At 40.8% G+C, this 26432-nt stretch overlaps 3 protein-coding genes and 1 long non-coding RNA gene across 10 annotated transcripts in view; 1 reads left to right on the forward strand and 3 right to left on the reverse strand.

Moving 5' to 3' along the window:
- Window positions 1-232: 232 nt before the first annotated feature.
- LOC146757408 (uncharacterized) lies at window positions 233-1594 on the reverse strand. Its single transcript, XR_014936581.1, has 2 exons — window positions 1456-1594; window positions 233-1099 (listed from the first exon to the last, which is right to left on the reverse strand). It is a non-coding gene; the product is annotated as an uncharacterized LOC146757408 (long non-coding RNA).
- Window positions 1595-2211: 617 nt separating this feature from the next.
- Window positions 2212-15223, reverse strand: NIPSNAP2 (nipsnap homolog 2). Of its 5 annotated transcripts, none has more exons than XM_015880487.3 (10): window positions 15114-15223; window positions 12404-12543; window positions 12280-12325; window positions 9438-9532; window positions 7341-7411; window positions 6829-6969; window positions 6369-6400; window positions 5261-5355; window positions 4182-4265; window positions 2212-3403 (listed from the first exon to the last, which is right to left on the reverse strand). In XM_015880487.3, the coding sequence occupies exons 1-10, from the start codon at window positions 15197-15199 to the stop codon at window positions 3339-3341; spliced, it is 855 nt and encodes a 284-aa protein (XP_015735973.1). In that variant the 5' UTR covers window positions 15200-15223; the 3' UTR covers window positions 2212-3338. The 5 variants fall into 5 exon arrangements, with proteins under 5 accessions (XP_015735973.1, XP_032304267.1, XP_085378430.1 ...); XM_032448376.2 differs by lacking the exon at window positions 15114-15223 and adding an exon at window positions 13233-13461; XM_085522304.1 differs by lacking the exon at window positions 12404-12543.
- LOC107322443 (merlin-like) overlaps window positions 4324-26432 on the forward strand; it is a 34204-nt gene continuing 12095 nt past the window's right edge. Inside the window, exons 1-5 of one of the 2 annotated variants that reach the window (XM_015880483.3) lie at window positions 4339-4458; window positions 19576-19641; window positions 23358-23476; window positions 24830-24955; window positions 25242-25364. In XM_015880483.3, the coding sequence (XP_015735969.2) occupies window positions 23387-23476; window positions 24830-24955; window positions 25242-25364 (339 nt within the window). In that variant the 5' untranslated portion in view covers window positions 4339-4458; window positions 19576-19641; window positions 23358-23386. Of the gene's footprint in view, window positions 4459-19575; window positions 19642-23357; window positions 23477-24829; window positions 24956-25241; window positions 25365-26432 lie in introns of both variants that reach the window. The other variant, XM_015880484.3, reaches the window with a different exon arrangement.
- On the reverse strand, window positions 16186-18460 carry MRPS17 (mitochondrial ribosomal protein S17). 2 transcript variants are annotated; one of them, XM_015880495.3, is made up of 3 exons: window positions 18418-18460; window positions 17397-17543; window positions 16186-16888 (listed from the first exon to the last, which is right to left on the reverse strand). In XM_015880495.3, the coding sequence occupies exons 2-3, from the start codon at window positions 17517-17519 to the stop codon at window positions 16598-16600; spliced, it is 414 nt and encodes a 137-aa protein (XP_015735981.1). In that variant the 5' UTR covers window positions 17520-17543; window positions 18418-18460; the 3' UTR covers window positions 16186-16597. The 2 variants fall into 2 exon arrangements, with proteins under 2 accessions (XP_015735981.1, XP_015735982.1); XM_015880496.3 differs by having other exon boundaries at window positions 17998-18460.

Raw genomic sequence — 26432 nt, forward strand, 5'->3', positions numbered from 1 at the left:
AGATGGGCTGATATGACAGGACTTGTCCTGGGGACAAAACCCTCTATGTAAGCTCATATGTTCTGTGCGCTTACAAACAAACCTGAAAATGAAGATCAGTCTGAGTGCTGTAACTCTTATGCTTACCTCTTCCATCCCAATGAACATTTTATAGATAGGAAGATTAGAAAGTGACGTGCTTACCTTCCAGAAGCTCAGTGTCTCCACAAGATAAGCACCAGGTTTGCACAACTTGCACAAAGTTTTCTTAATTTAATACGATTAAATCAAGGTGAAGTGATCCTGTCCGATTATTTAAGCATCATCAGCAATTAAAACAAATACTTGTTCTGCCCATTTTGCTACGTCATCAGAAAAGGTAAGTGTGAAAATGGGAGAAATAGAGCCATGGAGAGTGATGAACGACAGCTCTCAGTAATGCCATCTCATGCTTTTGGTTAAAAGCAAAGGCAGTAAGTTACAAACAGTATTTCAACACTAGGAAAGTAGAATGATTAAAAAACAGTAACACAAAAACCAAACAGAAACAAATGGATACCTACAGTTATACTGGGTATTTGTATACAGTTTAAACATCTCCATGAAACACTCACTAGAACTCTTCTGGGAGCATTAAACATAATCTCTTTTGAATTCTTCCTGAGAAGAATCTCAGCCAGCTCCAAGGGCAGCCCATTTACAATCACGCTTTTGTTTAGGCAAGAGTGCATGGGTAGAACAAGCGTAAACTCCTTCAGCTCTCATTCGGCTCATTTCTATACAATTGTACAGCTATGAAGCAAAAAAGTGCTTCTGCTTGTTGCAGTTTTCTACTGAATTAAAAACACTTTGCTACTTGGCTACAGTTAGAGACCCTAATCCTACAAACATTATGACAAGCTTCAAGTATAAGTAATTCCACTAACACCACAGTCAGAGAGACAGCGGTACACGGGGCTCTGTGCCACGGAGCTGTTAACATTCACAGCAGTACCTTCTGCCAGTGTGACTGCTATGGAAACACGGCATCATGCCAATGATTTCACAAGAGTTCTTTAGGTCTGACTGTTTAGAAGAAAGTAACACTCCCTCCATTGGGCCAGCAGCAGGCACTACCCTCCTAGAGAAGGAAGCACCGGAAGGATTAGTTAGTTTAGTGAGCAGCTTTTGTCTGTAAAATACTGAAAAACTTAAACAAAAATAAGAGAGAATGAAGCAGCACAAGGGAACTCTCAGTATTACACCCAAGCTACCGGTTTACTTGAACGTAACCCATCACAGTAGAGCTAGAGAATATTATGTGTTATGAGGCAGATAACCATTTGGTCTTCAAGCGGGTCTCCTGACTAAGAGCTATAGGAAAGTATATTGCTTCATATAAAACGTTTTATTTCAATGTGATTATTCATGAGACAGAGTTACTTTTAGCAGTATCTTCAACTTTCATGAGGGGACTTTTTAAGAACAATTTGTTACCTTACTAGGTTTGTGTCTTCATTACAGTGCTATGATGTTTCTCATTCTTTCTCTGGTACTGAGATGGCTGGTTATGAGGGTTAGATTACCTGGTGAATCCTCTAGAAACAAGAAGCAAGGAGAGGATATTGGGAGAAATAACAAGAACAGCAAAGTGACGTTCTCTCTCTCTCTTTTTTTTTGGTAGTTAAAAGTAGCTCCAGAAGTCTGGAAAGGTCCCAAATGACAGCACTGATCACATAATTCATTTACAAGAAAGAACAGCTGAAGTGATGTACGTGGCACATTAACTATGCCAAGCTGAGAACTTTTAGCTAATACGGTACAGTTTACCCAGTAAAATCCCATCATCAGTTGACAACACACATAGGAAGCAAATACAAAACCAAACAAGAATCAGATTAAATGTTGATTCTGTCTAGGAAGGTAAGAGTGTAGTGTGTTTTACATGAGAAAAAGGAAGAAATTAGAACTGAAAAAGTATGCAGAACTTATGGAGAAAATGGAAAAGAGAAATGTTTTGTATTTATCAGCATTTAAAACAGCTAAGAAAATGACATATAATGACAATATTGTAAATTAATTTTGGAGAAGTAGAGCTGAATACTGGGAAATGCTGTTCCTGACACAGAAGTGATACTGGAAGTGACGCTGACGTGCTAAGCTGAAACGTTCTGTGCAATTATTGGAAGTGTTCATCAGAAACACGGCAAGATGAGAGAAACGACAGATGGTGCAATAGGTATACGGTGCCAGTAATGTGTGAAAATTAAAAGGATTTTATTGACTGATGTTTCTCCTGAAACTCGCTAAAATGTACAAATTGGACATTCAGTAACTGATTTGTACATTCTCTATGTTACACTGATTCTTGTAGCCACTTTGAAGAAAGAACATTATTGTCACTTACAGGATGTTCACATCATCGCAGACACTAAAAGTGTTGATATTTTCTAGTCTAAAAGTGAAACCAAAATAGAACTGGACATAATGGTACACTGCTCTATGCCAATCCTATTGACTCAACATGCGCCAGTTTCACACATTAATTCTTAAGTACCTACAGTACGGTTAGTGAAACATCTGACCAAGCATATGTCTGAAGGCATGACTGCTTATTAAATAAAACCCCTTTTCCTAGAGTTATATCTAGAAATAAATGTATTTTGCTGAAACTGATTCTCTGCAGAATGTTCAGACAATCATGTCGTGTCAGTATCTCTTTGAAAACAGTGGGACATATTTCTTAAAAAAGGCTCCAAACAATTCCACAAAATTAATTCCAGATGTTGATATCTAGAAAAATGTGTAGTTAAGTTTCAACAAGCTTCAACATCCTTGTGAAACGGAATGCCCTATTCTCTGTCCATAAGCTATCACCTGACAGATAATAATATCCTCAATTAATAATCGTCTATTCTTAAATTTAGAGCTACTTAATGATTTCGGCCCTGCTAGAAAGTTAGGTGAGCTGCCCAAGGGTTTCAAAGCTCCTGATTTCAGAACTTCCCCATTCATTTTTGCAATCTGCAATGTCAATATAAATGCTACACAAAGGCCACAGCAACTATAACACTCCATTCTATTGCTGTTGTGAACACCAGGCATTTTCTATCTAGGAGATATTAAATACCAAATGCCATACTTAACCTGAGGAGTTTCTTTACAATTAACCAACCTTTTAGCTACAGTCCTGCATTTCCTTTTTTTTGTGGTACAATCCCCGGAGCAAAAGGTCATTAAATTCTGAAGAAAAGAGGTCTCCTTTATAAGCTCAATACAGTACTTTTATATTTTTGACTATGATATACAACGTATACCATAAAATAATTAAGACAAATACTTGTCACTTTATCTATGTAGGCACAAGTAAATCAATGACTTTACTGAAGTGGAGAAATCTTCAATGGTATCATGATTCTGGACTCCATTTCCTGAATAAGGGGCACTGAAAAGAAAAAATGAGATGGGGTTTAATTTCACTAACAGAGACCCATCAACAGTTCTGCATGCTCAGTTTCAAGAGATACTACTGTCTTCAAATTACTCCCCAGCTCACGTATGCCAAATCATCAGTAACCACCAACAGTCCCATAACTGAAGCACAGCCATGTTGAGAAACTAGTGATTTTTTTTTTCCATGTAATTTGTCTGCACCTTTGAAGACAAAAGATATCTTACATTTTTTTCTGGTATATTTGCTTTGAAACAAAGCTCATGGAATAAAATCTGACATTTTCAGCAAACTTCTGAGTTCTGTAATGAAAGCTATAATCAAAGATTTGATCTGAGCAATCTCCAGGTATCAGTTCTAAAGTCTAACTTCCCATCTCAAAGGAACGTATTTAACAAGGTCCCGGTACTCAAGTGAAATATTAGAGGTAATAATTTAATATACAGATACATTTTATTGCTGGCTTCCTAGATTGTTGGACACAACTTAAGAATTTACACAAATCTGCTCCTCTCCCGTGGAGGTATTTGAAATGAAAAGTTACAATTAACAACAAATTTTTTTTTAGCAATTATGCAAGGCCTTCAAACTTTGTACAATCAATTGCAAAACTCCCTTTACAGCTCAGTGAAATGTCCCTCCTTAGAGCAGCAAAACTGAACACACACAACATAGAGATGTAAAACTTTACATTGAACAATGTAATGAAGAATAAAATTGATGACCTGCAGAAAAGTCTGCCTCCAGCATTCCAAAGAAGTTAATATGTTACCTGTGTAATAGACTAGCTCATCCCAGCCAGGTTTATGCCACGCAGCATTCCTTATATCTTCTCTGGTCTGGAGATCTTTGTAAGCTGGCAAGAGACAACAACAAGCACAAAGCTTATAAGTAACTCCTTTTGCTTCTGTATATGTACAGCTCCCTTAAAAGTATTCCAGTGTTTTGTTAGGAGGCTACAAATTAAGATGTTCTCCACAAAAAGGAACACTCTCAAACCAATGCAAATAGAAGGAACTGGGGAAGAGAGCGAAATGTACTCTGCAAATGTAAGTACTGCATGGTTGGAGTGTTTTGGGTGGTGGTTGGTAAACAGACATCAGCAAAGCATTCACCTGACTGTGAGCATTGCTGTAACAAAAAAGGCCCCTAAACTAACCAGTGTACTGATGGTAGTTTTTAAATGCAATAAAGGTTATCAGGGGCAGCATGAGGAAGCCTAAATGTGGTGGGGGGGAAATGTCTTAAGATTGATAAGAGAGATAATGTAACAAAGTTCTACATGGGTGGTGGGGAATCACATTTTTAAAGTTGGAATACAATATTCTGAATTGTCAAGATTTAAAGTTAATACTGCATATTTTCTAAAATAAACATTAGACACTGAGTTTCTTTAAGGTAAAGTAATCCCAGAGTAGAAGGAACCTAAACATCAGCAGAAACTAACAGGTGGAGTAAGCCACAACACTGTACTGCTTGCCTTCTCTCAAGTGTGGTTCTTGAAACTAAACTGTAAAAATCTGACTTCAGCATGGATGGGGACGGAAAAAAGAGATGGCGGGATCTGAGTTTTCATTCTTATATTATTGAAAGCAAACAAGTAGATAAGAAAAACCCTTAAGAAATTTGAGAGAAACAATACAAAGTATAAAATGTTCAGTCCTGCTTGTTAGTTTCACAAATTAAGTTGTACGCACAAAAATATAGAAACTCAATAGAGCTGATGTAAAAGAAAAATCCCATTAAGACATTCCTCTGACTTTTTAAACAACCTTGTCCCCTGGGCAAAGTCAACAGTCTGTTAGGGGCTGACTGAGTGAGAAAAAAAACAGTAAACATAAACAAGTTTACCCCAAAGGTGATGAACCATATACAGCTGTCCAATTTGTGAGAAAAAACCTCCAACTGCTTCGTTGTTATCTTGTCGGAACCGAATTGCACGGGCCCTACAGAAGAGAGGAGGAGTCTTTAAAAACAGCAGATCTGGTAGCAAATGAATGATAATTGAAAAGAAAGATGTGAACAGAACCCCAAACATTAAACAGCATTTTCTGTATATTTTATAAATTAAAAATAGGGGGAAAAAAACCAAACCCATTGATTTCTAACACTAAGTAGTTAAAAGATACCTACATCTTGTTAGAATGTGTTAAAATTTGAGGCCTGTGGTTTCATCACTGAGCATTAATCACTGTCTACAAGATTAGATCTATTATGATGACAACTGCTTGAACAGTTTACAGCTCTCTAACTAAAACCTCGGACTTCTGTCATATCACCTCTGTCACACTCATTTACCACAGATCTGGCTTACCTAAAAAATCCAAGTCCTCACATTTGTCAAAATAACTGAAAATACTCCAAGACAGTCAACTGTCAACCACAAGAACTGCATGAACTTAATGAGTGTGAACTGAAAGAAACTTACATTAATGCTGAACAAGTCAAAATTCAAAGTATAAGCTCAAGAGGACACTATCTCAAATGTTTTTAACCTACATATTAGGATACAAATGTGCTGCTCAATAGGTTTTCAAGAAGCAACTTGACTTTTAAAGATTAAGAGTCAAGATTTAGAAAACCTGGAAGAAAAATAAGTCAGCTTCTACTGGTGCTGACATTGTTGGAACACACTCTTAAGGAGTGAACAGCATCCTTCAAAGAACAGTGCTTTCTACTCAAAATAAGTTATTTCTGCTGTATGATATCAAACTAAAACGGTTACATAAAAGAAAACCAAATCACTCGGCCCACAGTGTTGTTTGCACACAGAATTCCTTTTCCTTTCCTCAAAGGATAAACTGAGGGTCACAGAACTATTTTACAAGTTGCCTGAGAACAGAAGCAGACCATTAACTGGTGCCTGAAATGCTTCAGTACCATTCTGTCACTTCCACTTCATAACTTTTAAACACACATCTCTCAAAGACAAAAACAAAAGTGCTAAGGCAGTACTTACCAGTAATTTCCCCACTCAATCATAGTTCCAGGCTACAAGAACAAAACAGACTGTTAACATTGTAGCTTAAGGAAAACTGCAGTATTTTGATGATATGCACATTTACATATGGAAAGCACTAATAATAAAACCACTTCCTGCAAGTGATAAGCACATTATAATCATTTATAATTACTCAGTTTACTTACTGTATTAGTTCTTAGTCATTTTCCAGAAGTTTTCCCTCAAGTTAAACATAGGATTTCCAGCCCTACATAGGAGACATCAGTATCTCGTTGGAGCCTGCCTTCATTTTGGACCCCACACTTTGAAAGCAACAGTGTCTCAGCCATCACCTCTGATAAGAACCAGGTTTTTAAGACGAGATCTGTTTTCCATCCGCATTATATAAACACTCTTTGAACATTTTATGACATCATATAGCTTAAAAAATAAAAAAAAAAAAAGAAAAGAAACTTACTCTAAGTTGATAGGATCTCAGTTCATAAATATTCGGCCCCGCTCTGGGAACAGGTTCATTCCAGAAGCTGAATTCCAACAGTAATTGGTTTTTGCGAGACAGAAGCATGTTACCTCTTTCTTTGCGAAACTCTGTGAACTCCTTAAAAAACAACGCGGTCATTGTCAGACTGTATTTTATGTTTCAACAACAATAAAAAACCCCAGAGTATATCCCCTCCAGTGGTTTAGATTATTCAATACTACACTGAGATTTTGGATACTGAAATCCTTTAAACTGCAAAGGCATCCAAATTCCCCTGGCACCTTTGAAAACTTCAGCTGGCACTTTTATAGAGCATCTGAGAAACTCTAATGTTAAGATTCAATATTTCTGAACCTGAATTTCTTCCAATCTGTTTCTAAGCTTGCACAGAAAGTGGTAAGTAAAAGCAGGTGTCCAAATGTGCACTGTTTTACTCTATTCCACATTTCTTTTCTTTAACCATCTGTAGCAAAATCCAGGAGTTTTACCTTATTTTGACGGAGTTTATTCATGACCTCATTGAGAGCTGGGTAGCCTCCCTCATACCTCCACAGATGAACTGAAACAGAGAAAGGAAGTATTTTCATGGATGTTGTATGCAAACCGCAAAACTTATGGAATATCACAGTACAAAATGCTTTTCATACAGCAGAATTATACAGTCATGGAACAGCTTCAAACAAGATTTTCATTAAAGAAAGCACTACACTTTGAACACTTTAACAGACTCATCTGCTTTTTGGAAAGCATTCATTCAAAAACTTTACAGTTTAGAATGAGAGGAAGATTTCTAAAAGGAGGTTTTGTTGCCATGCTAGTAAAGTGTGATGGCTTTACAGGACTGTAATTTAAAATGAGATTCAATTAAAGAGGCTGACTTAATTCACAAAGATGTTCTAAAACTATTTCATCTAAGAGCAAGGGAACAGTAGTCTTTTTAGCTTAGTGAGTTACTCAAGCAAAAAGAGCATAAGAAACTTTCAGCGGGACACACAAAAAATGATGCACGTTATTGCTGTAATAAAGGTTAAATTAAAAATGCATACCAGAATTTATCTAAATGTGCTACAATTGCTACACTTTTGCTAGGATTTTCCCCATAAAAACATAATTTCAGAACAGGTGTTTGCATTTGACAGTCTTTTCAAAGTATTCTCTCTCTAATAAGGCCTACTAAATGTCTCTAATAAATCCTAATGAGATTTACTTACAAGAACTTAATAAAGCAAGGCAACAATATTTCAACTCAGAGAGGCAGAAAAGCAATTTGCTCTACTATACAGAAGTCCTGAGCCTTTTCCAGGAGAGTGAACTCGAGACTAATGTATAAAGCACTTCACTACAACAGCAAATTCATCCAGTATGCCTGCTTCTATTGCCTAATCCCCAGGGCAAATTTGATATATCCAGACAGTATTAACACAGCCTGGGCAAAGTACTGAACAAGAAAAAAAAACCCATAATCTTCTTTATTATTCTGCCAAAACTGTTGCAATAACATTTTCAAGCCAAGCTGTGGATGCAATTACAGATATAGTCTGTGTTAATACATTACAAAAACAATGAATGAGATTTGGCTAAGCGTTTTTCATTTCAATTACTGCCCACTTTCCCTTCAACTTTCAAGAATTCTTTCTCAGATATTGTTTACTTTATCTACAGTTATTTCCTCACATTTGTGCAGTGTCAATATTTCAATATGCTGTGAATGCAGGGAAAATTACTGTGTGTATTGAAACACTGAAACGCGGAACAGCTTGGGTTGGAAGATCATCTAGTTCCAACCCCCCTGCTCTGCACAGGGCTTTTGGATAACAAGGCAGTGACACTGACACTAGCACAGCTCTAACCACAGAGCTCCTACCACAAAACAAGCATTGGCACACCACTTTGTATGTGTGGTTTCCCATTCTTTCCTTTTCCCAGAGCCCAGGAAATTGTTCAGGTTTTCTTTCTGCACATGCCTCTTTGCAGTTACCTCTGTAGCAGCTCTTCAGTGCTTTCTAGTTCAATGTATTTTCAATCTGCATTGTTAGGTGGTATCCTTATAAGAACATGAACAGAAAACCCCCAGTAAAGATTTAGATTATTGTGAGTTTACAATGCAATCCTTTTTTCAGATGGCATGTATGATTTGCATTTCATTATCATATAGCAGTTGCGGTATGAAAGTCTGAGTAAAGCTTTTTATTTCTTTTTTTTTGGCTTATAAGCCAATACAACTCTGTGTTTGTAAGCCTTTGCCTCTGGCTTAAGTATTCAGGAACACAATCCGTGCCTGCAAAATATTACAGGAGCAAATTTGACCAGGGTTTCTCCAATTGTTAATCTACCACCTGGAAAACAGGAAAGTATTAACGAGAGGACAAACTTTAGGAATTAAAAGCTTCACTGTCAAACTCAACAAGACAAAAAAGCAAGCACTGCAAATGTTAATATGACTACTGATAACCGATGCACACACATCCTCACTGTATACATTGCTAAAGGTTTACTATCAACAGAGATGATTTAAAGAGAAGAAACCTGCCAAGCACACGTTTCACTTGTATGGTTTTACATTCTGTTGTACTTCTATCTCCTACCAGCCTGATCTTGCTCTCCGTACCACGTGTTCCAAGTCCCCACCAGTGCACATGGGTAGTGTTTTTCTTCATGAATCTTTGGCAGCACCTCTTGACTTGAAAACAAGGAATACAGACACTATGTTGCATTTCCTTCAGGGAGGCTACAGTTGATATGTATAACAAATCACCACACGTTTATCATTATGGTATGAAAATTCACAAGCTCTACATTTCAGAAGAGAAAGCTGAAATACAAGAATCTGCTATGCAAGGGGAAAGATAACTACAGCTCTACACAAAAATAAGGTGAGCGTTATTATTTCTTACACTGTATGACAAATGCACACCATGGTAGAACACTCTGGATGCAATGAATTATGTGATATCACCTACGTCATCCAACACATTAGGAAAATAAACATCAGGATGTCTCACTTACAGAAAGCACAGCCTAGCTACACAAGTGATTCTGCTTTAGGAAAATGTTATCTTTATCAACACAATACAAAACAGTAGAAAAGGACAGACTTTCTTCTTTACCAATATAATATTATTAATAGTTACTGAGCTGAATGAATAAAAACAAGTATTTTGATTGATCAAATGAAGACTGTGCTCAATACCACGCTGCCTTACTGCTTTCTCTTTGGCTTCAGAAAGCAGATCTAGTTTGAGGCAACTCATCATTGAAGCAAATGGTGAAACTGCCTTAAAGGTACGTCTAACACCAAATTTCTGTTTGACCATTTCCAGTATCAATAAAGCTTTTTCAAACTTTAAAAGGTGGCTTACATTAACATCAGGAAATCAAGTTTTCCTGAGAGCTAACTTGGTTAAGTCAGCTTTCACTGCACTGTATATTGATGAATGCCTATAGGGCTGGTAGAATTTTGCCTTTTAATATTCTCCCCTGAATAATTACTGCTCTTACTCTGCAGCAAACAGGCACTATTTCTGCAAGATATCAAATAATAGGAAGTAAATAGGAAGTAGGCTGGTCTTGTCCTGACAGTCAGAACAAGTTTTCCTCTTGGTTCTACCACTGACTTTCTTGATGACCCACAGAAAACTTCATTACCGATTTATATTTCAATATTTCTCATTATGGTGGAATTTACACAATAGGAGACTTTCCAATGATGTTTTCAGTCACTATCAGTTTGTTTTTTCAAAGTATAATGAGATCCTGAGTGGCAGCATTAAGCGGGAACATTAAACTATTACCACAATAATCATTAAAGGTATTTTTCCAAATTAAATTAAAAATAAGACACAGTAGGTTGTCATTCATAGACTTGAAAACCATCTCTTTCCTTTTAAAAATAACTTACTACCTCTTCAGAAGGGGATTCTTAACCACAGTGATTCACAAAGTGTTCTCCTAATTGCCTTCGTTATGTTCTTTCCTTACGAACACATGATGACTAATCCTTATCAGGAATTTACTTGTTCATGCTTAATTTAGGGGGAGGGAAGTTCAGAAGTGCCTCCATTTCTTAATTACTCCCTTCTCAAGTTTTCTCCTTCCCTGGGATACTTTAACTATCTTTAGTTTGGAAAGAATAAATCTAACCCCATATACTTCACCTGGCTGCTATCAGTAGTTTTCTTCTCTATTATCATTTCTCTCCTTGAAAAGCCTCTGCTTCCATGCTACATCTAGGTAGCTCATGAGATACACAGAGAAGTCATTCTCTGCCTCATGTAGCGGACTTGTTTATATTAAGCTTTTAAACAGGAAGGTGGCTGAATGCTACTCGTGCCTCTCTGTGTATGTATTTTCTAAACAAAAAGGTTAAAAATACTTTCTGTTACAAAGTTATTCTAGCAGATTTATGTATAAGAAGGAAAACAGGTTTGGGTTACCTAGACCCACTCAAAGCTTAATATGGCTAAGTTAGGCAATGATGGACAAAGAACTCCTAATAGAGTTGAGGACATAAATAAGGAGGTGTGAACTTCCTCACTCTAGCCCAATTGGTGTCCCAGTCAATACACCACTGTTAAAATAACTGGTTGCAGTAGGCTACCATTGTACTGAGAGCGTTTTATTTCAATGACAACATGATCAAGGACAGTGGGAAACCCTGATGCTTCCAAACATGGGAGTTTTACTACACTTCCAAATTAAACACACAGGTCCTTAAAAATGCAACTGTTCTGGCTCCAATGGAGTCATCATCTATGCAGGACAGGGCTAACACTTCTGAAATGTGGTTCTTCAGTTTTAAATGTTGCTTGAGAGAGCTGTGACAGGATAACTGATAAGAGCACTGCTCTCTCTGGAGGTTATCACCCCAACACGCAGATCCTATCCAAAGACTTGTGTAGCTCTTTAAGAGTAATCTCAGTAACGTAACTTCATAGAAGGAAAACAGGAAAAAAAAATAATCAAACCCTGCATTTTCAAAATCTCCACCAAACCATACTTTAACACTAGCATGCAGCTTTACTTACCAGCGATCTCTCCCTTTCTATTCTGTATGAAGACAATAAGCCCATCCAACAAGATCCTACATGGCAGCAGGAGTTGGGAGGCATACTAGCATAGAAGGATCTAATTGCAGTTGTAAAGCTAAGGGTGGGAAGGAAGCTATTCCAACAAATTTCTCCTGTGTTTGCACAAAAGGCATCACCCTAAACTGCAGATTAGGAAATGACACTTCCAAAAGTAAGGGGTGATCTGAGTCAACTACCTTTTGCCATCTTTCTCCAAGACTAACAACATCTATTTACCATCATACCCCAAAAGCAGAATCTGCCCACCTCCCCACTAATATTTTTTGCATTTGCTAATTTTTAGCACATTTGTGGTCAAATCAACGTGTCTAAAAAGTGAAAACATAACACACACACTTACCAAAGCTTGTTGTAGGCCTCTAGGCATTCTGGTTTTACATTGTGAACTGAAACAACAACATTAGATGAGAAATGCAGGAATGGAACAAAGAAACAGTAACGTTAAACATAAGAATATCACTCACTCTGTAGTTTATACAGACTGCTGGTCTCTCTTTTGGCTAGAAGGTTGGAGTGAGCATCTTTCCTTGGATCGACTTTGCGAACAAATAGCGATTTTAACCAACTGTCTTCACGAGGTCTGCTAGCTGAAGATACCATCCCCCTACATATTAACAAGTACATTACACTGTCACTGAGCACGTCTTGAAAATGCCCACAACGCAGGGAAGACGGGCACAATCAAGTATAATACAAACAAAATTAGAACAGTTACATCCAGCTCTGTCCCTCAGTCTTTCCACTGAGCCACTTGGCAGCAAGGTAAAGGCAGCTCTTTTCACACTGGGATTTACCTCCTCACAAACCATTTTATGTGATACAGAGCTGAACACTTCACCACGCACTCTCTACTCTCATTCTTTGTAAGCAATGCAAGAAATGGGTAGGTGGCTGCTTTTGTTGTCTTTTTATATTCTTTTTAATTAAGTGTATTTGCCCAAGGTCTGTCTTGATGTATACAGACGGGAGTGAAAAAGAGCAAGAAGTGGCATAAGGAAAGATTTGTACAGTGTAAATAAGTGCCATATGTTCCTATGTATGCTTAAATACAGCTCTGGAAAGGAAAAGTTAAATGACACATCTATGGTATTTAACTGAATCTTTATGCCCCAAGCTTGAATGCTTTTTCTTCTTACTCAAAGGAAGCACTTCCTTCAGTCCACCCCTTTATGATATAGAGTTTCTGCTGAAATACTAAACTATTTCTCTGAAGTACTAAAAAAGCAGCAGCCCAGGTGGAAATTTAAACCATTTTCTATCTCAGAAGTCAACTTAATACCCTGCACGACTGACTATGAGATCCAGATGCCAGGTTTCGATCTTCAGATACAAAGCTTTCTTCCAGTATCAAAACTTTCTGACAATTCCTCAAAGGAAAAGAAGAAAATAGAAGAAAATATCAACTTCTTTTGGTGGAAAAAAAAATCTCAAAGAACACAATTGTCTGTATTGCACAGAAGGAATTCGCACCAGCAGCACTCCTCAACAATCAACATTTGAAAACCTAATGAACTGGGATACCCTGTGGAAGCAGAACAGATGAACTGAGAAGTATTTCAGAGCAAAGAAATAGTAAGAACCAAAACAACCACAGCCAGGACAAACTTTGATGCTAAGAAGTAATTGGTAAGTATTTTGTCTTATTTATTGAACACAGGGGTTTATTTAGCCCTAAACAAACATACAAGCACATTCCTGTCCAGTCATTCCTGAGTATAAGCACTCAAAGGGGGCATTCTGTAATACAGCTGTTGCCAGAAGAGGGTGGTACAGGAGGAGAGGTTTGATCTCAGCTGAGGGAGGAGAGAGGCACAGGTGACAACACACCTACTAGACAAAGAACTGGGCTCCAGGAGGTACGACTCCATTTCAGCCCTGCAGTGCCTGTTCTATCATCCTGTACACTACTGGTATATTCTCCCATTCAGAACGCTCTTCTATGAGGAATAAAACAAGTATTACAGATGATTATGCAATCATTTACTCAGGAACTATAAAGTTCCATATCAACAAGGACTAATATACCACAACTAGCCATCTAAATGTTTACTTTACTTACAATAAAGTACGGTAACTGCTGAAGTTGATTAAAACAGCATCTCAGACGAGACACACTGAGTGTCTACAGCCTTAATTTTCACCACCATATCCCTTGAGATACACTACTGGTGTCCATCTGGACACCCACAAACCAAAATGTTCTGAGCTCACTGCCAGCTCACCTGCCTGGGCCACCTGTGCCCATGGTTACCTCAAGAAGAGCCAGAATGCTCAGAATGAAGCATTCTGCACAGAACAGATATGTACACACTATAGGGAATGTACACACTATAGGGAATTACCATCACGGCTCACAACTTCTTATTTTCTAGGAATGATGCTTATTAAAGAGTTTTCATGCAACCTTTTAAGGCACTGCTTAACTTTGCTAGCCAATGCTTATCCTGCAAATGTTATCTAAAGGCTCAGATTTCTTGCTACAAAGATTGGGCTGAGACCATAAGAGGAGAACAACGAATAACTTGGTCATATTAAATTAACAATGCTGCTGAGGACATTTCCATCTGCCTTAACTTCTGCATTAGCATACAATATAAAGTGGGTAGAGTGGGAGGTATCAGGTGAAATATATAGATTCAGTAGTAATCAATGTCTGCCTGGAAGAGAAAGAAAAACAACTTGTCTGTAACAGGCACTTTTTAATTTGCTAAACAGACGTCAAAGCTGATTCGGAACTCAATAAGTACAACACTGTGTGCACCTGCTTCAACAAGCTGCTGGCAGCGTTAACCCCACGGGCATTGCTGCCCATTGTAACCCCGAGGATGTGTGGAGGACACACAGAGGTGCTGCCCATTCTAACCCCGAGGGCCCGATGCGGCGCTGGCCGCGCTCCTGACGCGATCCCCACCCCTGGGCGGACTCGGGGGAGGGGTCCGGCCTCGCTGCCCGTGACCTTGAGGGACGCCCCATGGCCGCACTCCCCGCCCTACATGAGGCGGCGGGCCCGGCTGCGGCCCTTCAGCGACAGAGGGGCGCCATTTCCAGACGGGAGAGGGGAGGCCGAGCGTGTGTGGCAGTGGGATCCGAGCGGGCGGCGGCTGCTCCCTCCCCCGCCTCCCCCTTCTCCCTGGGCCGCCCTCTCCCGCCCGCCTCGCCCCCCTCAATGCTCACCTGAGGGTCAGGCCGCCGCCTGACGGGAGACGCGGCCCCGCGCCCGCTCCCGCCGGGCTCCACCTCAGCAGCACACGCGCCGCCATCTTGGCTCCGGCCGCCTCCCTCCTGGGCCGGCTCTGGGGCTGGTAACGCTGTAGCGCCGCCGCCGGCCGAGGGGGCAAAAATGGCGGCGGGGTGAGGGGGGTCCTCCAGCCACGCCTCGGTGGCAGCAGCAGTGCGCATGCGCGGAAGGCCCGAGCCTGGAGCCCGCCTACCGCTGTGGGTTCGGGGTCCCACGAAACACCGGGTCGGGCCGAACGGTTCCGTTCCTGTGCTGGGGATGGAGATGCACGATGTATATTCACCTGACTAAGAGCCCAGATTTCCGCTTAGATTCAGGTCTTAATCAGCCAGCTGTAATTAATGACCTACATCAACCACCTGAACACACAGATCAACAACAGAACTACAGCCCTGGATTAAAGATGCCTTCCCAAAGTCACAGAATGACCCGGGTTGGAAGGGACCTCAAGGATCATGTAGTTCCAACCCCCTGCCTGGCAGGGCCACCAAACATACACCTTTACTACATCAGGTTGCCCAGGGCCCCGTCCAACCTGGCCTTGAACACCTCCAAGGACGGGGCATCCACAACCTCCCTGTGCAGCCTGTTCCAGGGCCTCACCACTCTCCTAGTGAAGAACTTCCCCCTGACATCCAACCTAAATCTTCCCTCTTTTAACTTCAAACCATTTCCCCGTGTCCTGCTATTGTCAGCCCTTTCCAAGAGTTTACTCCCCCTCCTGGGAGTAAGTTCCCTTCAGGTATTGAAAGGCTGCAATGAGTCAGACCATATTCTTACCAACTTCCATCTTCCCATCAAGAGATCCATCTCTCTCAGATCTAAATGCTCTTTGGACAGGCTACAAGCAGCAATGCTAAGCTACCCAAACATTCTCACTTTACTGCCATAATAAAGGCAAGTGGTTGTAATTCCATCAGATCTTAGAAGTTAACACAGTGGCGGCAGGAGGAACTCACAGAGAAAATGAGCACACATGCAGGTAAGCTCCTTTTAAAGCTCCTAAACTTCATTTCAAAAGGTTTAATAGCATTTTAAAGCCTACAAATCACAAAAGATGGCCTGAAATACAGAACAATTAAAATAGAATGACTCTCTTACCACATAGGGTTGTAATTTCATCTCTCGGTATAACAAGAGTCATTTCAAGTGAGCAGCTGGCTTTGGAAAGTGTCAAGGCTTTGGGCAGAACTACATGCAACAAAACGAAGCGTTAACATTTAACTCACATTTTCCATAGTTTCACTTGAGGCACCAAGTTTTTCCCATCTGGAACATCCTGTTCTTAGAAGCAACTACACTCGCTACTTATGTTTTGACTACAGGTTTCACCAAAACATTTTTAACATACAATTTCAGGGCCCCAAACATCCCTGATAGAGATGAGCTGGAAAAGCCCCGTTTAATTCTTTTTTCTCTACTATTTGTCTGTTGAACAAACTTTAAGTTCCTGGAGTTTTTCACTTAGATAGGTGGTATCTGCCTCTGTCAGGTTTTCTGAATCAGATAGATTTTCAAGGAACCTGGTTCCTGCACAGGGCTTCCCTGTGATCGGATCGATGACGTTTCCAACCTTGAAAACTATTTCAGCCAGTTCGTGTTTCACGTGTTTGCTCCTTCGCTCAGGCAAAGCTTTAAGAAGAACAATGTCTCCAACAACACACTGCTGCAACGGGTCGTGGGCAAAATAGGTTTTCCTCTTGTTAAAGAACTGTGGGAGGGGGGAAAAAAAAGGAAACCTTGGCATTAGGATTCCAAACAAAGCACATTTTTACATCACCTATTTGTTCCAGTGTTCTCCACATAAATGGAGAAAATTGCTCCCTATCTGAAAAGCATTTACAAGTAAAAATGCTCTTCTGGTACATCAACACATATATTCATACCCCAAGCATGCTTACAATTACGTATGCAGAAGAACACCTACAGAAACTGTTGGAAAACTAATTAAACACAGTGTAAGCCAGCAAATCTCACCTTTCCAACTCAGCAGTGCATTAACAAAGCACTTCAAAGATACATTTAGCAGACAGCCCATATAGGAAGCATCCTGATGAAACACACTGCTTGTCATCATCATCCTCACAGCCAAATCATCACACAAGACCCTTAGGGAGCTGGCAGTGTGATGTTATGCGCAGTTCTAGGGGTCAAATTAATAAAACATCCTTTTGCACAGCACAAAAGTTATCTGGCAATATAAGATAAGCAGCTTTTACCTTTAGTAAGTAAGGATCCAGTACAAGCCTCGTCACTCTCACTTTGGCAGTCTTCTGCATTTTGGTTCCTATGACTTTCCCTACTATCCATTTTGCATGGACAGCTCCACGTGGTACAGACATGGTTTAGTTGTGGTCATCCAGTGCCTGGGAACAAGCAAGCAGACATGTTATCTTAACAAAGAAATAGCCAGTTTACGATCAATACTGAAATTATGATTTCAGCTGTATACTAACAGCTTAATTAGGTTGTGCAGGAAAAACAGGTTAGATACAAGCAGTTTAAAACACTTCATCTGGTACTCCCTCAGTCTTGTGTTACATTATAAGAGGAGAAAAACATGCCCACATTTACAGGGAGTTATTTCAGGATGGCAGTAATGCTGGAAGTAGTTTTTAGGATGAGACCTTACCCCATAAGGTCAAAAAATCCCTTTGAAAACCTCCATTTCATACATGACAGAGAAATATGTACCCACTGAAGTTAGTATGACTTTACTTTGTGCTCTAACAGCATATTTTGCTGTAATGGTTAAGTATATTCTGCTCAGAGCTACCCCAAACACTGGAGCCCATAAGTGCTGCTCACAGAGTCACTTACTTGAGTATATCATGTGGTTTTCAACCAAGCTAATGCAACTTAAAGTAATAAATTCAAAGCATTAGACATCGTGCTGCCCCACCTACAGCACAACCATCTGTTGAGTTCACATCTGCAAGCCACTGCACTTCCTGACCCTATTAGTTCGGTTTAAATAAGGTGTTTTTTCTGTATCACCCTTCTGAGAGTCACTAGAACAGCTGATGGTGAACATTACGATACTTGAATCTATATTATAACCGCTGAACGCTCATCCCCCCCATAAACTCCTCTCAGCCCTCCACAGGCCGGACCGCCAGGCCCAGCCTCCAGCTCCCTGCTCACCAGTCAGATCAGAACGCCCCATACCGCCTCCCCAGCCCCGACCCGCTCACAGCACAGCCCACCCTGCCCCTCTCCGTCCCCCATCCCACTCGGTACCGGGGCCGCCGAGCCGCCGAACCGGCCTTAATGGATCGAAGGCGGAAGGGGCGGGGGTACAGGCGGAAGATCCGCGCGGCACGGGGCGGGGTGTCCCGGGGTGGAGTTAAAGGCACCGCATCCTTCGTGGGTAGGATGGATGTACCGCATCACTGGGCGGCTTGTGCTCGTGTATCATCGCTCTTTTGGATCATACCTTTATCCTATTGCCCCACCCCTGCTTCCATGTGAGGCCGTTCTCTCTTGGCCTATTGCTGGGAGCAGAGGTTGACCCCACAACCTGCTTTCAGGGGGCTGTAGTGATGCTATCTCCATTGAGCCCCCTATTCTCCCTACTGAACCATCCTATATCCCTCAGCACCTCCTCATAGTACCATGTTCCAAACCCTGCACAGCTCCATTGCCCTTTATTGCCTTTCCCTGGACATGCTCCATATCTCAACGTTGGGGATTTTCAACATCAAACTTGAATAAGGGAACCACCCGAATCGAGACCCGGATGGTTGTTATTGGTTATGCTGCTGTGTTAGAAATTCAGCTTCTATCTGTAAAATCAGTGGTTAATAAATGCCCATTTTACAAATGTAACACTGAAAAAGCTTTGGCTGTACCCTCAGTTTGAGGCAATGTGCTCCTGGCAGCTCCCGTTCCTACACGCAGGTTATCTTTCTTTTCCTTCCCCGTTCTTTTAAGTCTTTATCACCTGCATTTGGGCTGCTGCCCACTTCCCAGCCTTTACTGTGCCATCCTCTGTCACCACGGGCAGAGGGCAGTGAGGACGGCTGCTTTGTGTGGCTGCAGGCTCTGAAATCATTTGATCCAACTCTGTCCGGGGAGTCATTTGGGAGTTCATTATAGTTCTTACAGTTGAGGCTCCTGGGCTGCTGCTGGAGTGCATTATTGCTTGAATTACAGCGGAGCAGGGAGGAGTCTTACTGGCACAGGCAGGAAATGGTTAAGAGCCCTTCGTATCACCTGGGAAAGCGATTCTTTGATTTTTCAGAGGGCGCTAACATGCTGCACTCCGTGGGAAACAAAGGGAAGGAGATCAGCTATAAGAGTTCCTGGGTTTTATTTTCAGCGGCACCGTGCAAGAGCTGGATACTGATGTCTGAAAAATAAGGGATTCTGGGTTAAGTATTCTTTTTCTCCGCTCAGAAAATGATCTGTGAAGTGGATCTGATTCCATCTGGTGCCTTGAGATAACTTCTTTCTGATTGAGAGGTAAGAACGATACTTACAGGACTGCCCTGTTTTAGAATGGGGAACTCATTGCTGAAGCTGTTCCATGGGCAGTGCAAGGAATGCACTCAGAAGTGAGTAAACAGCCGTAAGAAGCCCACAACACTTTCCCTTTTCCTGTACGATGTGTGTTCCGTTTGCTTGCTTTCATTTCTGAGCTTAAGAACTGAGAGAACCCTAATGAGCAGAGGAACGTGCGACCAAGAGCTGCAGTAAATACTTCAGCAATGACAGGAGAGTTTATCTGTATTGATGTACTTTTGCACTTGATGCACTGAGCATCTTATGTTGATTTCTCTTAAAATGCTTCCTGAGCCTTGTTTCTTTATGCTGCATTACACGCAAAAGGGTTTTTCTTCTGTGTTTGGGTTTTGCTAGCAAAGGGTACAGCTGGTGCCCTGTTTGTGTGCTGGACCCAGGAGAACAGACTGGGGGTGGAACACTGGGATCCCAGTTTTCTTAGCCTGTATGCAGAGGGACTAACAAGGTCTCCCCTTAAAAGGCAATACTGACTTTTTGTGTGTGCCCCAAAAGCATCTGTTCTCACTGAAGTTTGACTTACTACAACGTGACCGTATATTCCAGGCAATCACTGAGAGCAAGAGCCATGTGAAGGGAAATACCCAACAGAGAGCCCTGCAAACCCTCCATTTACCTTGGAAATTCAGAACTGAAAGGGAATAGTACTCTCACTCATAGCAAGGTTAATTGCAGCTTGTTGATTGAGGTATTTATTAGCATCCGTTTCAGTAAGGCACAGAATTCAGGGATTTATTGAACTTTTGGGGACTACTGGTTTCATTTGCTTTGTTTCAGCTTCCAGTGAATGCAGGCAGGGCAGTACTGGCTGATGCAGGGGTTATTTCCCATTTTGATAAGCTGTGTAGTACAGTGGTGTAACCCTGCAGCCTGTGAGTGCTGTGATACAGATAAGCATCAGTCACTGCAAGAGTGGCTGTGCCAGTTATTCTGGCTATTGCTCACCGTTCCCAGTTTCCTCCCCCCACGCTTTACACAAGCACTGGTTTCTTCCTGTGAAGAAGAGGGAAGACTATAACCCAGTTAGAGCTGGTGGATGTCACTTTGGACGTAAAGAAAGGCAGCACTGGGACCGTTTACTTCCTGCAAATCAGATTTCTCATCACTGTGTCCCTGTTCCTCTCATCAAGCAAAGCTTTTTATCATAGGTAGCTTCCATAAGGCACAAAAGAAGCTGTGCACTTTTAGTTTCGGAGCTATCTGTTCCCAGATTCTGCCTGGACATGAAACTTACTGCCTTTTGGGCAACCCTATTTCCCCACTATCAACCCCCAGAGGGTTAATATTATGTTAGGAAAACTATACCATGCACTGCTCTGTCCCATTTTCTTGCTCTGGATCTCAGGTTTGGGTGCCTGTGGCAGCAGCTGAAGCAAATCACTGCAGCTCAGTGATGGAAATCGAGTCTTGAAAGAAAGGATGCACGATTTGCACTTAAAAGCTGCAATAAGTAGCAGATATCTGGAGACAGATGCACTTAAACAAGAGGTCACAAACCCAGATTGCCCTATTTGGCATGATTTCTTTTATACAAAAGCTCTTCTAAAATCCTGACGGCTAAGTGCTTTTGCTTATGTTGGCAGTATCTGATGTTCATTGACACCATTTAGCATGAAAATCTTCTCTGTTTCTTTAGCAGGACCATCAATTAAAATGCAGTTCACATATCTTGGGAAAACTCGATATTCAAAAATGTCTTTTCACTGAGTCAGAATGTACTTTTCCATGGAATAAAAACTCTGGAAAGGAAAAGGAAGGAAAAAAAGAAAAGCTATTGGAAACACTGAACAAATTATATTGTCATTTCAACCAGGTTATATAAGAAAGTACAAACTTCAAAGTGAAGGGCTCTGGTATTTTTTTTTGGTCATATTTGAGAAAATAAGTGCATTCTTCTGAAACAGTTCAATTCTATCTGATCAGCATTTTCCATATGGAGCTCTTTGAGAATGTTCTGTACTGGCCCAAACTCCGAGTTCCTATTTCACTGAATTGGCCGTTTCACGTTACGTGTTAGAAATGAGTTATGAAGTTCCTTCTCTTTTTGTCTCCAGCTGCTGGTGTTTCTTCTTGGGTGAACAGAAGGAGGGTTTGTGACCAACATTCCACTCCACTTTGCAGTTCTACTGCTTTAACTGCTATCTCCGATGGTGAAAGTATTTACAGTAATCTGGTTTTGAAGAAAACTGGACAAGAAAGAGCTTTGGAATGTAACAGGTTAAAACATAATTGTGCTGTTAGCTCTGCTGCAGCTTGCAGATTAGACATCAAGAACTTGCTGGAGTAATTACTGATGGTTTGGATGCTTCCAACCGATGCTCTCCCTGTCAGTGTTATTGTGGTCACATTACACCATACTCCTACAGTCATTTTGTGGTTTTTAAACATCCCTTTCCCTCTAATTGAAAGCACCTTTATGTGCTAAGCAGAAGGACCTGAGCTCTGAAGGAGAAGAATTTTGTATTTTCCTGGATTATCCCTCATAGGATAGGACGGGGGTTTGAAGCTTGATGATCCATGAGGTCCCTTCCAACCCAAGCCATTCTATGACAGGATCACCAAGGTTGGAAAAGATCTCCAAGATCAGCCAGTCCAACCCTGCCCTGTGTGACGATCCCTGAAGCACAGTGTCTTGTGATGCCTTCCAGTGTGAATCATTCTTTTCTAGCACTGTTGGCACCTTGCAGCAATTAATTAAGCCTATTACTCCTCATCCTAACCACTGTGATCACGCAGAACAGACATGATCCCATCTTGTGACATTTGTCCCTTCTCTGTACTAACCAGTACTTTCCTTTTTACTGCAGATTATTTTCTAGCCCTTGAATCTCTACTTTGGGATCTCTGCCCAGTTATCCCATTATCTTTCTTAAGGTGTGTAGCCCCAAACTGGACAGAATAGCCTTACGCTGTAGGAAATCAATAATACCCCAGTCTCCTACCGACCTGTATAGTTCACAGGTACTAACTGGGTTGTATGAGTCTAAGCTGTTAATTTTATAAAGCTTTTTTTACAGGCTGACTTCTTGTACTCAAATATAATCCATCTGAGGATTGCACAGCACTGATTCGCACTATGATTTAACCCCAGCTTTCAGCATTTGGTTTGCCTGGTATCCATAAACCCCTCACGGCAATGGAAATTGCATGTTTTTTTCTTATGGTATGCAGTCAATTGCATTTAGAATGTAAAATTTATGAAAGGATATTGTGTAGGCTGCTTCAAAATTGAATTAATTTCACTTTAGAAGAAAAAACACTGGGAAAAAAAGCGTTCTAAATGGCTTTCATCATTGTGCATTTGTATGCCCAAGAGAAATGGGTAAAATCAGCTTAATTTCACTGCGTATATTTATTCCTGGTATTTGTATAATTTCAGGGATTTAACATCTTGTAATGTGATGGAATTCAATAGGTTGGTTACCCAGAGAGTCATAAGTGATGGAAAAGCATTGAGTTGCATTTGATACAGTAAGGTTTTGCTGTGTGCTATAGCTCTATTTACAAGCAGAGCTACCACTGATGCATCTCATATAAAGACACAGTAATACATACAGCAAAGACCTTTACTGAGAAAGATTTTTCTCCCCCTCCTTCAGTTGAGCCATGAAAATGTTACTGGGATTTCTAGCCTTTAACATAGCAGTGTTTGGTTTCAGGTGTGTCTGTCCTCATAAACTGAAAAAATATGTCTATCCGAGGCCTGAAGAAGAAACAACCAAAGACTTTTAAAGTCAAGATTATAACAGTGGATGCCGAGATGGAGTTCAGCTGTGAGGTAAGAGTCCCCATGAGAAACCCCTTTAATCTTATTTTCAGCTGGGAGCAACTGTTTGTCCCAACTGAAACTAAGATGCTTCTATTCCTTATGGCTCTCCAGTCAGTTGGACAGCAGAAAGCACCACTGTAGAACAATCCCAACATAGCAAATGCTCAGTTGATGGATGAGTTGGGCTGTATCAGATTCGTTAGTAAGATTAATTCCTAATCATCCAACAAAAGCAAAAGAAAATGTACAAGTATTTAGAGAAGGGCAGTTAGAAAACTGATGTCTATTGGATCTGGCGATTCTAATGAGGGAGTTGAATGCCTTGTGGGGCACTTAGCATTTAGTTTATTAGGTCACTCAGACAGAGCACATAAATCACAGGCAGTGTGAATTATGGATGTAGAACACTTGCAGACAGAGTTGTGAAAATAAAGAATTTGGAAACCTTGGTTCAGAGCTCAGAGTCCTTGTTAACAAATCCAGCTTGATATATTCCTTCCTTTGCTCTCTTTCCTTTCTCCCCAAGTACTCCTTTCTTTCTGGGTTGATTCCCTGTTTTCCATCCAAATAGTGCCCAAAAGTTCATTTTTTTGCCATTAAGTTTAGTGACTGATGATGCGATGAGACAAAATCATCTTCTAATATGTGGCCAGATAGAAGAAACAGATGTGCAGACTCTTCAGTGAAAAGTGAGATGCTACAAATATGTGTGTGTATTTTGGGACCTTTAACCAAAGTTTGCTTTCTGTGTAGCTGGGCCACTAAATTACTCTCTTTCTGCATCTCCTCCATTAAGTTGCTACTTTTTTTTTATCACCAGATCGAAAACCAATCCTGGCTAAACTATGCATTAAGCTGTACACCTAGAAGACAGGCTCCTGCTCATTTAAATCAGAGTAGTATAAAAGCTTGGCTCATTGCCACTGGAATAGCTGAGGTGTCTGAAAGACAGATTTGCTCTGATTGTTTGGCAGTTCTGCTCTGTGCCCCTTTGATTCCCCCTGACTTACTCTCCAGACTCCATAATTTGTCTAAAACGTTGAGTGAGATTTCTACAAATATTAATAAAACTTCGCCATGTCCTCAGAGATCAGCAGTGCAACCCTCATTCCCTCTGCTCATAAAGCGACCGATGCTGTGATTAAATGACTGCAGCTTTAGAGCACTCGGAGGAAAGGAAGCAGAGCATTACAGCTATTGTGCCTTTGCTGTAGGCAATTTTAGGCGTGTTTCATTGGAAAGCTAAAGGCGTGATAACAATTCTTGGGAGAAAAACAAATGATAACCTGGTTTGCTTGCCTAAAATACAGCAAGATCCTTCAAGATAAATCTATTTTGCTTAATTTTCTTTTTCTCTCCCAGATGAAGTGGAAGGGGAAGGACTTGTTTGACCTGGTGTGCAGAGCGCTTGGCTTAAGGGAGACTTGGTTCTTTGGCTTGCAGTACACAATGAAGGGAATGTGCACCTGGTTAAAGATGGACAAAAAGGTATAGAAAACAGAAATGGTAACTTAACTATCTTCTACTCTTGAAGGACTTGACTTTTTTTTAAGCTCAAGATCTAAAGGAATGGGTTAAGTGACAACCTATACTTCCAGGTGATATATGGTTTCAGGACTGAAATTCATAATGTTAAGCAGTCTGCTTCTATACAGTTTGGTCTAAAGTGTCACCCACCAATCACCACCACATGCCCTTCTGAACAGGCTGCATTTTCCTCTGTAATGTTATTCTGAGATATTTCTGTACAGTTTTTGATTTTATCTTTAAACAGGTTTTAGATCAAGAAATCCCCAAAGAAGACCCCGTTAGCTTTCATTTTTTGGCTAAATTCTACCCAGAGAAAGTAGAAGAGGAGCTGTTACAGGAAATTACCCAGCACTTGTTCTTTCTTCAGGTCAGGACTGTTTTTTAACCATGAAATCCTTCTATGTTCATCCTAGTCCCTTTGTATTATCTTTGATTTCATTGGCTGCTCTCAATCTCAAAATGACTCTGCTGGTTTCAGTCATATCATTGTCTCTGTAAACATCTCCCTTTTACAAACATCCCTCCTGGATACTATGGCTTTACATTCTGGTAAGCTGAATGTTTGACTTCTGCAAGGGTTTTGTTCACATAATGGCTTCTTACTTTTTGTGCTAGGGAATGGGAGCTAAACTGCTAGGACCTTTGTCTCTGAAGCTAATGGAGAGAAGGCTACAAAACCAAACATTCTGGAGATGTTTATTCTCTACCCTGCTAAGGTTTGGGGTGGGATAAAGACAAGCTGATCAGTTATATAAATTAGTGACCACAAAGCAGATTTTTACCAGACTTCCTACTCTTACAGAGTACTGCCTCCAGTTTTCAGTCTGGGACTGAATTTCCCCATGTTCTCCCAAAGAGTTGTGGGTTCCCCATCCCTGGAGGTGCACAAGGCCAGATTGGATGGGGCTGTGGGCATCCTGATCTGATGGGGGGCAACCAGTCCCAACCAGGCTTGGGACTGGATGGGCTTTAAGATCCCTTCCAACTCAAGCCATTCTGTGATAAGGCCCTAACTGGTCATTGGTGATTTAGCATAAAGTGAAACCCTCCTTTTTATTGGCTTTGAGAATTATCTTGAGGCCTTCATCAAGTGGTCTGCTGTGGCTGCTGCTGAAGTTGGATGAAGAGCATCTCAAAAGCTTGTCATTGACCTGCATAGGTCTTAAGAAACCGTTCCCTAAGCTAGTTCTTTCACAACAAGAAGGTCTTGAAGAGACCTGTTATTAAGTGTAGGAACCTATGGAGTGCCTACACAAGCAATTATGGTGGCAGTTGTGAAGGTGAGGAAGAGGAAAGGAATGGTGATTGTATGGGAAACTGGTAATCACAGCCTGAACCTCTGATTAATCAGCTGAGACAAGTGTCGGGTCAGCTGTCATCCGGAAGAGATGGAGCTTGAGGTCTAGAAGGAGAGGAGCACCTCTTCTAGACTTCA

Source organism: Coturnix japonica, chromosome 22 (genome assembly GCF_054131305.1).
Source record: "Coturnix japonica strain WE chromosome 22, WE-NBRP24, whole genome shotgun sequence".
In the NCBI taxonomy this organism is placed as follows: Eukaryota; Metazoa; Chordata; class Aves; order Galliformes; family Phasianidae; genus Coturnix; species Coturnix japonica.

Coding starts and splice junctions, on each gene's coding strand:
- MRPS17 (XM_015880495.3), bottom strand. CDS start 17,519: ATGTCTGTACCACGTGGAGCTGTCCATGCAAAATGGATAGTAGGGAAA. Junction 16,889..17,396: donor TGGATCCTTACTTACTAAAG/GTAAAAGCTGCT, acceptor CCCCTCCCACAG/TTCTTTAACAAGAGGAAAAC.
- NIPSNAP2 (XM_015880487.3), bottom strand. CDS start 15,199: ATGGCGGCGCGTGTGCTGCTGAGGTGGAGCCCGGCGGGAGCGGGCGCG. Junction 12,326..12,403: donor CAGTCTGTATAAACTACAGA/GTGAGTGATATT, acceptor TTGTTGTTTCAG/TTCACAATGTAAAACCAGAA. Junction 6,970..7,340: donor ATAAACTCCGTCAAAATAAG/GTAAAACTCCTG, acceptor TTGTTTTTTAAG/GAGTTCACAGAGTTTCGCAA.